We start from the raw sequence: 14,116 nt of genomic DNA, 5'->3' as shown, positions 1-14,116 counted from the left end.
GGAAGAAAGGAAGAAAGGAAGAAAGAAAGAAAGAAAGAAAGAAAGAAAGAAAGAAAGAAAGAAAGAAAGAAAGAAAGAAGGAAAGGAAGGAAGGAAGGAAGGAAGGAAGGAAGGAAGGAAGGAAGGAAGGAAGGAAGGAAGGAAGGAAGGAAGGAAGGAAGGAAGGAAGGAAGGAAGGAAGGAAGAAAGGAAGGAAGAAAGGAAGGAGGGAGGGAGGGAGGGAGGGAGGAAGGGAGGAAGGGAGGAAGGAAGGAAGGAAGGAAGGAAGAGAGAGAGGAAGGAAGAGAGAGAGGAGGGAGGGAAGGAAGGAGGGAATGGAAGAAAGGAGAGAGGGAGGGAGAGATGGAGGGAGGGAGAGAGGGAGGGAGGAAGGTTGATTTTCTTGGTAAAGAAAATACTAGAGTGGTTTGCCATTTCCTTTTCTCCAGCTCTCTTTACATGTGAGGAAACTGAAGCAGAGTTAAGTGACTTGCCCAGGTCACACAGTAATTGTCTGAAGCCAGATTGGAACTCGGGAAGATGGAGTCTTCCCATGGGCCACATATTTGATGCCTCTACTAGAAAGGATATCATCACATAAGTGCCATATCTATTTGAAGATCATAAAAAGCTTATTATGACATATGTGACCATAGAAATAATTCTGTTAAACAATCCACTGAGTTTTCAGAATGTTATCCAACAGAGAGACATAAACTGACCAAAGGCGTTTATTAGCATCTCAGAGGGTGTCAAGATTCAAGTTCACAGGGAAGAGGGATTCTCTAGGGAGGGAGACCCTCTCCAGAGGCACCTCTTTATAGATACCATTACGACATTGACAACAAGCCCCAGAACACTATTGGGTCTTTTCAATGATATCCACACACATACAGGAACAATAAAGCTGATTAGGAATCTGTGTTGCATAGATTGTGACATGCAGTGGGATGGACAACCCATTGAAGTAATCCACTAGTACATTTATATTGAATAGGCACTGCAGATGGAACATGAGCTGAGGCCAGCATTTAATGGTAGGAGGAGATTGGGCTGGATCCCATTTAGGAAATTGTGCAATATATTTAATAATCCAAAAGCCACTTCCTGCTATAAAAACCCATCTTTATAACACTAGCATTGTCCCACTGGTATTATATTCTCCAAAGAATCAAAATGGCAGATGATCCAGACAGCAATGGAAAGACATATGGTGGGTGAAAGTAGGGTACAGCACATTAGTAACAATGACTTGCATGGGAAAAGTTTAACTTTTGTTAAACATAAATAACATGCATTACTCAGAAAGGGGGTGGATCTGCCATGGGGCAAGGACAAGCTATGACAAATGAAACATCTAAAAGTTCTCCTGTTAGCCACAGAATTTTAAAAGATTGAAAGGAAGTCTTCTGACATGCCCAGTAGATCTTCTGTGGAAGACTGATGAAAAGATAATGAAAAGAATCCAATTAGCTGAGATGGCATGGAACTCCAAGTTTCCTGGACACTCTTTCACTCTCTCCCCACATACATAGACTTATTTCTCCCAAATGACTCCTTTCACACAGTATCAATCCACAAACCACCTCATCATAATTATAGTTCTTTTGCCCCAGGCACCAATTTCTCAGACTCTCATTTTTAACCAGCATTGCTGCCGTGACATCTCTTAAATAAACCCAGGGAAGAACGGGAACCCATAGGCAACACTTTTCACACACATACATGTCCTTCTCTTTGGGGGAGTGGGTGGAATTGATTTTCCCTAACCATAAGGGTCTCCACCCACTGGGGCCAGCTCAGAGCATGACTTTCTCATGAGGGCTCTACCAGTTACCCAGGCCCTCCCCAACCTTGCCTGGGAGTGGTAGGGAAGACTATTCCAAGGTCCCTGGTAGCTCGCTACCAGTCTGTTTAGAAATAACAAAATTCACTAGTGAGAGTTTTAATCTAGGGTAGAGAATCTGAACCTGGGGCACATTGGCCCCTAAGAAGTCTGTGGATAGATTTCACAGAGTCCATGAACTTAGATAGGAGGGGAAAAAATGCATCTTAGTATTTACTGAGCTTTGATTTCCTTTGTAACCCTCTGTATTTTATTTTATACATTTAAAAATGTTATTCTTAGAAGGGTTACACAGGCTTTACAAGACTGCCAAAGGCATCCATGACGCACAAAAAGTTTAAGAATCACTAATGACAGGACAGTTCTGAAGGACTTGCAACAAAGAATGCTATCCATCTCCAGAGAAAGGACAGTTGGAGTCAGATGCGGATGAAAGCATACTAATTTTCACATTTATTTATTTATTTATGGTTTGATTTGGGAGTTTTGGCTTTATATGCATATCCTCTTACAACAATGACCAATGTTTTACACAAAAATACAAAATATATGTATAACCCAGATCAAATTGCTTATCATCTCTGGGAGGGGGAGGGAAGGAAAGAAAGACACAATTTGGATCTTATAATTTCAGAAAACACATGCTGAACATTGTTATTACATATAATTGAGAAAATAAGATATCTTTAAATAAAAAAAATAAAAGAAGAAGAAGAAGAATCCCTGGTGTAGGGCAAGGGTTTTAATCCTGCGCCATTTGGTCATCTCTAAACTCCATCACAAATAGAGTTAGTATTCATGGCCTGGCAAATTAGTACGAGAAGAAGAAGTTCACAATTCATGTCAACAAAACACTGAGGAAGGGAAGGTGGAGCCCGAGAAGTTGAAGACACTAACCAAAGGTTTGGAAGTCTACAGTCAAGCCCGGAAGAGGAACAGAAAGAGTGGAAAGCTAAACAACCATTTAGAAGCTGCTATTCATGAGGCCATGAGTGAACTGGACAAAATATCTGGGAATGTTCACCAAATCCCATAGGGAGAGAGACAAGTGAAGCCTCCAAAACCCAAGAGGAGGAAGATTTCCAGATAACATTGAATGTCTTTGTACATGTACATATATCTGTCAATAGGTATTGGTATAGCTATGACTATATCAGTATCTGGATCAAGGCAAATCGCTGTCACCACTACTGGGTGCTAAATGAAACAGTGGCACCATTTTTTTTTCTGATCAGGAAGGATATCAAGTGCTGGATAAGCTAATCAAAATCCTTGAAAGATAACAAGGCATCAAGTGATTACTGAAAACTTTTTTTCTATAATACTAAAATTGTGATTATGAGAAATAGTCCAAATGTTTCTGAGAAATTTTCATTGTATATAGATAATACAGAATTTCATGGTGATATCTGAATTGTAAATACTGTACAATATTGTCATGTACATGCATATTTGATGCACACTTTATCTTTTATTGTACAAAAAAATAGTGTACAAAATTCTTTGGTTTCTATTGAGTACACATACCAGAGACTACCAGTGTAAAGTGATAAATAAAAATATAGCCTAAAATTCTTTTATATGAAAAAAACAAACAAACAAATTGTTAGTAAGTAGGTTAAGTTAGTTTAGTGAAGCAACTGAAGTGTTATGAAAATGTAAGTGTGTTGTTGTATACTTGATAAGAAAAATAATTGGGCAGGAAAGAATTAGTCTGTATAGATGCAATATTTTACCATTTCCTTCAGCTGAGTGGGAAGGGGATGTGGCTTCCACCCACCACCATAAAATCATGCTGCCCCAAGTTTATTTCTTCCATTAAGTACCAAACTCCTCCCTCTGTGTTATTCTCCCAACCCTGCTCTATGTGGACCACTCCCAACCCTACTGAGCTTGGATTTGGACCTGTTACTCTTAAACTCAGACCATATGCTCCTACCTTTGGATCAAATCTAGCATGACATGAATTTCTTTTTATTTTTTAATCCTTACCTTCCATCTTAGAATCAATACTATGTATGAGTTCTAAGGCAGAGGAGCAGTGAGGGCCGGGCAATGGGATTTACATGACAAGTGCCCGGGATCACCCAGCTAGGAAGTGTCTGAGACCAGATTTGAACCCAGGACCTCCTGTCTCTAGGCCTGACCCTCTGTCCACTGAACCACCTAAATGCTCCCCATCACATGAATTTCTATCCTTGACTCTGCTATTGATTGTTCATTTGATAATTTGTCAGAGTCATTGGTCTATACCTGCTCCATTTGTGCAGGTTTATTAACTCTCTCACTTGTTCATCTCCCCCTAATCCTCCACATACAATTCTCTACTATAGGAACAGAGGTGAGGGTAGAAAGTTCCCTAATGCAATGTGCTTGGCAAGAATAACTTTACAGGGGAGAAAGATCCATCAGATTATCATTTGAGGGTTGTGTTTTTAAGGGCTCATCCTTTAAAAACATCTAATTTATCTCTTTTTGCCAAGCAACCTTCTGATTCATTTGATGTCCCAGGAAATCTCTCCTACTAGGAATAGGCAACATTGACCAGACAACAGCTGTATTCCAGCTTGATGTAATTAATTTGTACTGAGAAATAATTGATAAGATGGGATTTTGCTTTCATAAATCTGTTTCCTATGAATTTAGCTTGTGTGAATCTGTCCCCCAACTGCCTGTTTGCTTCTGGGGAAAATGAACAAGTCAAGTTCCAGAGCCTGCAAAACTAGGGACCAGACTTTGGACCTGAAGTGACCCCATCCATCAAGGCAAATGCCTTCTCAGCCTGAAAAACTCTGTCCTTGCCCTCAAGTATAACATTAATAAAGTTAATTTCTGAACCAACTTTGAACTACTCAAAAGGAAAGAAACTGAGGGCAGCTGGTAACTCCATGGATTGTGAGCCAGACCTAGAGATGGGAGGTCCTGGATTCAAATTTGGTCTCAGACACTTCCTAGTTGTGTGACTCTGGGCAAGTCACTTAACTCCCACTGCCTAGCCCGTACTGCTCTTCTGCCTTGGAACCAATACACAGTATTTATTCTAAGACGGAAGGTAAGAGTCTGAAAAAGAAGAAGAAGAAATAAACTAGGAGTCTATTCTAATTCTCTGAACAGTAGAAAATTTACATAAAAAGCAAGTTCCTTGGGGACAAGGATTGTCTCACTTTTGTATCCCCAGGGCAGAGCACAGTGCCTGGCACATACTATGTGCTTGTTAATTGAATGGTTGATTAATGAGAGAGTATGGCATAGCAGAAAGACCATACTCTATGGAGTCTTTCAGATTTGAATCCCTGCTTTGTTACTACCTGGGTGCAATATGCAAGTGATTTATCTGTAAAATGAAAGATTTATGAAAGAAATAGTTCCTGTACTTCTTGCCTCATAAATGGCATACATCTAAACACACACACACACACACACACACACACACACACACACACACACCAACATTCTTGTTCTGAGTCTTCTTGTGCCCCATCTTCTCCCTCTCCCAGGCTCTCTTTTTTCTAGAGATTAGGATGGACTCAATACTGTGCCATTCAGACCTCACACATGTCAAGACTAGTCATCTTCATTTACATATAGAAGAATTATTCAATGGGAATGACACTAGGACTTCGTTAATAACCAAGATCACTCTGGATGCCAGGTTTAGACCGATAGCTCCTCCTTAGAGCAAATCCTATCTGCCCAGAAATCTGTACCCTAAAACTGCCAGAGCTATGCCCAAACAATTCTTATGAAGCACTTTAAAAACCACAAGATTTTGTAATTTTTAATGTCGAACACAATGATGTTATACTGAATTCAGGAAGACTTTGGTTTGAATCCCACCTCAGATATGAAGTGCGTGACCCCAGACAAGTCATTTAACTCCTCTGCAGTTTCCTCAGATCCACATAACCAGAACACACTCCTTTGGGCTTCCCTTTTTTAAATTCACCATCTTCTGCATGAAACCTTTCCTGATCTACCTTTCACTTGAACGCTACTTAGCAAGAAGCTACAGAGGTAGACATGGTGGGGCAGCAGATGTGCTAGAACCAGCTTTTCTTTTCCACTGTGAACGTTTACATCTCTATGTAATGACTACATTATGACTACAAATGACTACAAATCAGAGCTTGATTTATTGTTTTTTGATTGTTTAGACTCAAGAGATTGATGGGAAAAGTACTAATAATTCAGATTAAACTTAAAAGTATGTCGTACAATCCTTTTCCCCCTCTGGAGTTCTAGTTGTTAAATATTTACCAGCACACTCCTAGTGGGTATGTCAACCATTTTTAGAAAGTTCTATATCTTTACCTGATAGTTCCTTGGAGAGGTCTTCTCTGGGTGAAGCAAGAATCAGCATGGTGGAGACACTTCCCTTCACCTTTTCTATGATTCCATTCTAAGGGACACAGCACATTCTGTTAGAACATTCCTTTTCAAAGAGAAGACAGATGAGCCTCCCTAATCCCTAGGGTGAGTGCAGATAACTACCTAGTAATGACTGTATTGGCTGTTAATAATGGCTATTAAAGGGGGCAACTGGGTGGCTCAGTGAATTGAGAACCAGCCCCAGAGATGAGAGATCCTGGGTTCAAATTTGACCTTAGATGCTTCCTATCTGTGTAACCCTGGATAAGTCACTTAACCCCCATTGCCTAGCCCTTGCCACTCTTCTGCCTTGGAACCAATACACAGTATTGATTCTAAGATGGAAGGTAAGAGTTAAAAAAATAATAATGGCTGTTAAAGTCATGGTCTATTCAAAAGTAGATCCTCAAGTCCCAACTTCGAGTAAATGGAACTTCTCAGATTAAGAACAGGAAAAGTATAAATTGAGGAAGGAAGTCTGTTTTGAAACTAGGTAAATAGAGGGCACTGCTCAGGAGTGCTACCCAGACAAATCAGCAAGAATAGTGTTCTAAAGGCAAGAGAATATAAATTCCTAGAGGGCAGGGATATTTCATTTTTGTCTTTGTACTCTAATCAATTAGCACTGTGCCTAGCACAGAGTAGGCACTTAATAAATGCTTATTGAATGAATGTATATTGGACAAGCTAAACTCCATGTCTATGCAATTAGCACTGTGTCTGATACAGAGTAAGCACTTAATAAATGCCATAAAAAAGCATATGCTGAATAAATGACAAAGCTAGACTCCATATTACCTTTGCCATGCATCTACATGCCAAACCTACAAATAATTTATACCCAAGTGCTTGTCATCATTGGACATAGAATAGCTTCCATTCTAAATGAAGACATGTGGCCGGGATCATCACTTAAGGAGAGTGGGATATAAGGAAACAGGGTCAGGGAGCAGATGTTCCTAAGACTATTGTCACGAGTATTCAAAACCAGATTGTGGTAGCAAGGAGAGCTGGAAAAGCAAGCTGGCCACCATGATTCATTGGGTACCATGGGAATTTGGTCTTGGAAGCTGTTCAGATCAACCATCTAGACTTCCCTCACCATCCCACCACTCCCCACCAAACAGCAACACCACTCTGGAACCTCCCTAGAATCGGAAATCAAGAGAAGGATGCAGAATACCTTCAGCTGCTGGAATTGAGTCTTCATCCTTTCTTGGGCCCTTTCGAATAAACCCTCGGCCACCTGTCTGTCCACACCTCTTCTGATGGCATCTTTCATTCTCTCACAGGCTTTCTTGCCAGTTATATGAGCAGCCTCTGGTGAAAACAATTACCCCCCCCCCCAGTTGGGAAAAAAAAAAGTGTTGATGGGTTGTCTCAGGCATCACAGAAAACATGGCATTATTGTTTCTATGACAGTGAAAATAGATTATAAAATGGTGGGGAGAGAAACTGTCATTTTATTTATATAATGACTGTTAACAAGGGGATCTTTGTTAACCCCTTTACCTAACAATGTCTGGCACATAATTGAAGCTTAATAAATAGTTCTTGATTAATCTCACCCAACCTGGTCCTTTCACAATGTGGAAGAGCTGTGAAATATTCTTTCTCATTATTAAAGAAGACAAGTCCAGTCCTTTCCTTTCACCCCTTTTTATTTAATCTTTGCAACAGTCATTCTGGCAAGACTTTAAGACTGGCTGCTTTGTGAATAGACCTAAATCACTAAAGACCTTAGGAATTATGTTTCTTCCCAGCTCAGGAAGAACCAATGCTATCATAACATCACAGGTGGAGAACAGAGCTTTAGAGAACAGCAGCAGTTTTTAAATCCCTCTGGAGAAAGAAAAGGAAAGTTGGAGAGAGTCAGGGGTGGCAATGGCAGCCAAATCAGAGAGCCCAGCCAGAAGTGTCAAACACAGGGGGCGAATAGCCCCTCATTCAGCCAGAACCAGATTAAAGGGAATTGGGAAATATTTACAAAATAAATAAGATTATAACAGAATATAGGCAATGTTAATATGTGGTTAAGTCAATACACTTTCTTCAGCAATTCTTAGGTACACTCTTTTCTTTTTGAGTTTGACCTAACTAGGCACATGGCTTATTTTGAGCAGGAAGTGGCAATTATGACTACTTGAGGAATATTTTAAAACAGTGGTGAATTTATCCCACTCTGTATCTCATTTCTGTTTTATTTGGACATGAAAACAGGTAGAAAGGCTTATTCCTAAGTGTTTCTATGGTGTTTAAATTTTGCTTACCAGTTGTTTTGGTTTGCTTTCTTTTTTAATAATGGCTTTCTAGAAAATTACAAGATCATTTTAAATGTGTTTTGAGTTAGTGTGTTTGCTACATAAAGAGTGTGATGAGAGAGAGGGAGGACATAATAACTTGTAGATAATTGATTACACCAAATTCACCTGCCAAGGAAATCTTTCTATCCTTGTGATCAAAAGAATCACCTGGGGGCTCACAGTCTATTGAAATCTGTTAATTATGTCTATTTCAATCTTTCTAACTTTGCAGAGAAGAAAAACTTTGAGGAGCTCAGTCCCTAGCCCTGCATTAAAATCCTCAGAAACTAAGATCATTATCTCTAAGCTGAGAGTAACTGTATTAGAGATCTTTGGGTTTTCTATCCTCCTGACCCCACTACCAGTTGAAAAAGGGAAGGAAAAATAGAGATGGAGATACCAAGAGAAGATCAGACCTTAAGTCAGGCCATTAAGGATGAAGATGAGAGTGATTAGGAAGAATCAACTTGTCCTACTCTCTAAAGATAGGGATGTATCAATGATCCAGGACAATTCGGAAGGTCTTATGACAAAGAATGCTATCCATCCCCAGAGAGAAAACTATTAGAATTGGAATGCAGATCAAATTATACTATTTTTCATGTTAGTTTATTTGGGTTTTTATTTGGGGATTTTGGTTTTATGTGAGTATTCTCTTACAACAATGAACAATATGGAAATAGGTTTTGCACAATAATTCTTCTATAACCCAGATTGAAGAGTTTAACATCTCTGGGAGGGAAGGGAGGAAGGGAAACAATTGGATCTTATAACTTCAGAGAACTTATGTGGAAAAATTATTATTACATGTAATAGATAATATCTCTTTAAATTGTTTTTAAATTAAAAAAAGATAGGGGCTATTTGTAGGTGAAGGGTTCATCCCCCTTTCACTGCTACATTTGAGGGGAGTCACTTCTCAAGTTCTAGATAATCAATTGTTCATATTTAAATTAATTGTGTTTTAAATAACTAAAGCACAAAGCTGTGGGAAAGGCATGTATAATATTAGCAGTCCACGGTATCATGGTATAAGTAGAGCATTATGAGGAATTTCTGTGTATGAGGCAAGTACCATAAACTACCACACCCAGGATGCACAGAATGAAGCACAGGCTCATTTGTGGGAAAGGACTGTAGGAGGAAAAGGAATGGTTGGGGGAAGAACTTCTAGTCTGCCATCTGTGAGCTTCCCATTCAAGTTGTTCTTAAAGAATAGGTGTTAAATTCTGTGGTTCCTATCCTACTGAAAGTGCTTTCAGAGCCCTCTAAATTCAAGCACCCTAGGGGAAAGCTCTCATTGCCCCATCCTAGTTATAGCTCTAGTGGTAAATTCCCTTAAAACTAAAAAAATTTTTAAAAAGTGCCAAAAAACAAGATGGTTGGCTCATCTATTACTGTCTGGTTTTTATTTGTGAAATAAACTGTCAGAGTGATCTGGGAAGAAGTTGTCTAAAGAAGTTGATTAAAAAAAAAAGTATGACATGAAAACTGGGCTCCTATGAGCTTATACCTTCGTAGCATAGTTTCAAATCATTCTGAATAGAGCTGCAGAGAGATTCATAGATTCTCTTCTTCTTCCTGAGGATTTGTCCTTCCAGGTCTCCCAAGATAGCATTTATCTATAAGAATTTATGTTTAGAAAATGTAAATAAATTGTTCATTCAAATTTTGTGCCAGACAAGTCATCTATCTTAAGATCAAGGGCTAGAAGAAGTCCCCAAAGGTCATCTAGTCCAACCCCCCCCCCCCGCCCCGTTTTAGATATGAGGAAACTTATTCTCAGAGTAGTATAGGGCCTTGGCCAGCATCACACAGATGATAAGTAACATATCAAAGATTCAAAGTCATCACTGCTCCTCAGGAACACACTACCTCATGAGACACCCACTCAAAATTGATCTTTTTATATTTATGAAGCCTTAAGAGGGAAATGGGGAAGGGGGAGAAGAAAGAGAAACTTTTTTGTTGGAATAGGTAAATAAGTGTAAATGGCAACTTTTCCTTCTTTCCTTCTTCCATTTAATTATTTAGCCCAGCCTTAGAATAAGCAGGGTTGACCTAAAGAAAGTAGTGCCAAATATGAGCCATAGCTTAACTCTGACACCTGGCAAACTCTGTCTTCAGGTGAAAGAATAACTGTAAAAACTTTGCAAAATCAGGCCAAAGGTAACCCACCAAATTCTAAATCATAATATGTGCAACTGCCCAGGCTAAGAAGAGAAAGTCTGGTACCCCCTTTAAGATTCATATTACCATCAAGTGTATGACCCGTTCAGAATCTTAAAGCCAGGATCATGGAATCAAAATCATGGCTCTAAATACAACTTTAGAGGGAATTTAACCAAACAAGGACAACTAAACTGAGAAACAGGGACCCCTTGTCCACACATGAGGACCAATAAATAGCTCTTCTTTCTGGGTTTTCAGGTTACTTCTGTTTCCTGCCTCTCCTCTTACTAATGTGACCACTCCTTCTCTGTCTCCTTTGCTGGATCCTCCTCCAGATCACACCCTCCCCTCTAGCCTTCTTCAAGCCTCTCCATCTTCCAATTCATCCTCCATTCAGCCACTAACATGATTTTTCTAAAGCATGGGTCTGACTATGAAATCCTCAACTCCCTAAATTCTAGTGGTTTCTCATTGCCTCCAGGATTGAATAATAAATGCTGTGTTTGGAATCATGTTACACCTTCTCACTGATATGTACTCTTTGATCCAGTGACACTGGCCTCCTGGCTTTTCCATGAACAACTCTTGGCCCTGGGCATTTTCTCAGGCTGTGTTTCATGTCTAGAACCCTTCTCCACTCTGACCACTGACTTGCTGTCTTCCTTGAAGTCCTCACTAAAATCCCATCTTTTACCGGGAGCCTTCCCCAACAACTACAACCAATTGTAGTACCTTCCTTCTATTATAAGTACTATTGGTAGTTAATACCAATAGTACTATTAGTAGAGCAGTACTACCTCCTCTATTTTCTATTTATCTGGGATAGAGTTTGCTTTGTGTATATTTGTTTGCATCTTGTAAACTCCTTGAGGCCAGGGACTTTCTGCCTCCTTTTGTATCTCTAGCCCTTAGCACAGTGCCCAGCACATAATAGGCACTTAATAAATATTCACTGATTGATTGATCTCTGATCTACTGTAGGAATGTAGGTAAAGGATAGTGTAAATTTTATGGATTAGCTTGAAGAGGAAAAAAGGAGAATTTGGATATAAGCCCTGGAAGAGGATTCTGAGGAGAGGATTGTAGGAGTTGTGCTGGCATTAACTAGCATTCACTCTCTGCCCTGTTTCCACTAAGCTGGAAGGAGGTTTTGCTCTGACAGATTTTTCCCTTGGTAATCATAATCTCGTGGAGACATTAGTGACTCCTTGGTTGAAAATCTACTTTGGAGTGGACTATTTTCGCTGAGGTACAGGGACCATCTGCCAGAAATCCTCTCGGTCAAAGTAATCCAAATATTGTCACCTAGGATTTGGGATTACCTAGTGAAGCCCAACCCCAGGCTTTTAGGTAAGGGCTCAAATTCACCTGTGGGTCCTTTCCTTTTCCTCTTTTTGTTAATCCCTAGTAGGTAGATTAGTTTAGAGTTAGATAGCTTTGGGGATTTTTTAGATAAGAGCAGGATGATATAAGATGGGCTTGAGGAGATCAGAAGAGCAAACCCCTCAAGGGGGGTCATAGATTGAAGGGGAGGAGATATAGCTGGATAGATTTAGGACTGTATTTATCATGTCCCTACCCTTCATATACTTGTTTTTAGTCATTTTAAGGGTTGTGCTTTACTGGTCCTGAGGAGATTCCTAGGTCCATCTAGGAAGGTTCTTTATTTCACTACAACATTTACAACAAATGGCCACCTAACTCACTATTTTGCTCTGAAATCTAATATATTTTCAGGCAACCCTTAATTGTAAGAAGTTCTTCCTTATTTTGACCTAACACCTGCTTTTCTGTAATCAAGCTCTACTTTTGGGGGGTCTCATTCTTTTTCTGCTTGACAACCCACAGGGTAAGGTGGAAAGAAGGCAGAATTTGGATTCATAATACCTAGGTTTGAATTCTGCTTCTGGCATTTACAATCTTGATGACCTTGATCAGCTCCTCTAACTTCTCTGGCACTAAGAACCCTCCTCATCTGTAAAAGGAGAGGATTGGACCACATCGCCTAAAAGGCGTATGTAGTGCTCCATATATCATCCGGTGAAATATCTGAAGAAAACCACGGTACCCCCCATTCAGCCTTCTCTTCTCTGTGCTAATTGCCTCAGTTTCCGCCACTCTGAGGTGAAGTGGTTGGACTAGAGGGCTTCCAATGTTCCTACCAGCGCTAGTCTAGGATCTAAGGCCCCTATGATTTTTTTTAAACTAATCCTCACACAATATGTTGGTTTTGCATCCAGGAAGGAATTTCATGTCATCTAGTTCAAAGGTCTCACTTTACTGACAAGGAAATGACGCTGTAGAGAGATATCATGACTGTCAGCTACTTATCTACAGTCTACACTACAACCCAGATCTCTTGGTGCCCAGGCTAGGGCTCTTTTCTCTATACCACAACTACATTTCTCTGACCCTGACAAAAATGTAACAACAGTTGTTGAAAATGTTAAAGGATACCCAATGAAATTCTGCGTTGGTTGCAGAAAGGGTGGGTGGAAGGGAGGAAGGGAAATAAAGTGAGTATTGTAACCAAAAATAAGAAAAAGAAAAAAAAGAAAATGTTAACGGTTCAGGGCGACTAGGTGGCTCAGTGGGTCGAAAGCCAGACCCAGAGATGGGAGGTCCTGGGTTCAAATCTGACCTCAGATAGTTCCCAGCTGTGTGACCCTGGGCAAGTCACTTAACCCCCACTGCCTAACCTTTACTGCTCTTTTACTTTAGAACCAATATACAGTATTGATTCTAATGCAGAAAGTAAGGGTTAAAAAGAAAAAGAAACTATTACAAGTCTATAAGTATTTCTATGGATCAAGGAACCCTCTGACCAATTCTCCAAAATGTTGCTCATCTCTGATTTACAGGGACAGCATTTATTGCCAGCTAATCTCATATTGAGATAAGGATTAGTCTTGGTTTACAGTTCAGATGAATTTTTAGGGTCTGTTATTTCCTCCAACCTGTGTAGAATTTAGTATCTCAAATTCATATAGCTTTTGCTGAGCAACACAGAATCCTAAGCCAAGAATATTGAACTTTGCTCTCACCTCCTGGACCAGAAAATTATGTTTACAGCTGTCAGATTTCCACCCTCTTTTTATCATCACTTCTGCCATTTTCTCTTGCAGGGAGCGCTTGAAAGTATCTATGTGGAAGATCAGTGCAGAACTGGTGTCCTTCCCAACCCTGCTGAGAGATGACAAACAGATGTCAAGAGAGGAAGAACTAACAACATGTGCATCCAAGAACAGACGTGCCATTACAGTAAGTACAGTATACCCATTAGCAATCATCACCCAAACCATCACGTATGGCCACTCGTTCCTCCTTCTGTAATATTATTCCTTGACCAAGCCAATAAATACCATAATGAAATCATCCGGAGACTGTGTCTTTTTGCTTGTGTACCTTCATACATGCAATCTATGCCTAGAATGCCCTCTTTCCCTCT

The 14,116-nt window shown here is 39.9% G+C and overlaps 1 protein-coding gene across 1 annotated transcript in view; it reads right to left on the bottom strand.

The window, feature by feature from the left end:
• NUGGC (nuclear GTPase, germinal center associated) overlaps positions 1-14,116 on the bottom strand; it is a 97,665-nt gene that overhangs the window by 6,618 nt on the left and 76,931 nt on the right. Inside the window, exons 14-17 of the mRNA XM_016428625.2 lie at positions 13,713-13,851; positions 10,010-10,118; positions 7,377-7,513; positions 6,137-6,224 (exon numbers count right to left, since the gene is read on the bottom strand). Of these exons, the coding sequence (XP_016284111.2) occupies positions 6,137-6,224; positions 7,377-7,513; positions 10,010-10,118; positions 13,713-13,851 (473 nt within the window). The remainder of the gene's footprint in view (positions 1-6,136; positions 6,225-7,376; positions 7,514-10,009; positions 10,119-13,712; positions 13,852-14,116) is intronic.

The sequence above is a fragment of the Monodelphis domestica genome, chromosome 1 (genome assembly GCF_027887165.1).
Source record: "Monodelphis domestica isolate mMonDom1 chromosome 1, mMonDom1.pri, whole genome shotgun sequence".
NCBI lineage: Eukaryota > Metazoa > Chordata > Mammalia > Didelphimorphia > Didelphidae > Monodelphis > Monodelphis domestica.
This window is presented reverse-complemented; position numbering and strand designations above follow the sequence as displayed.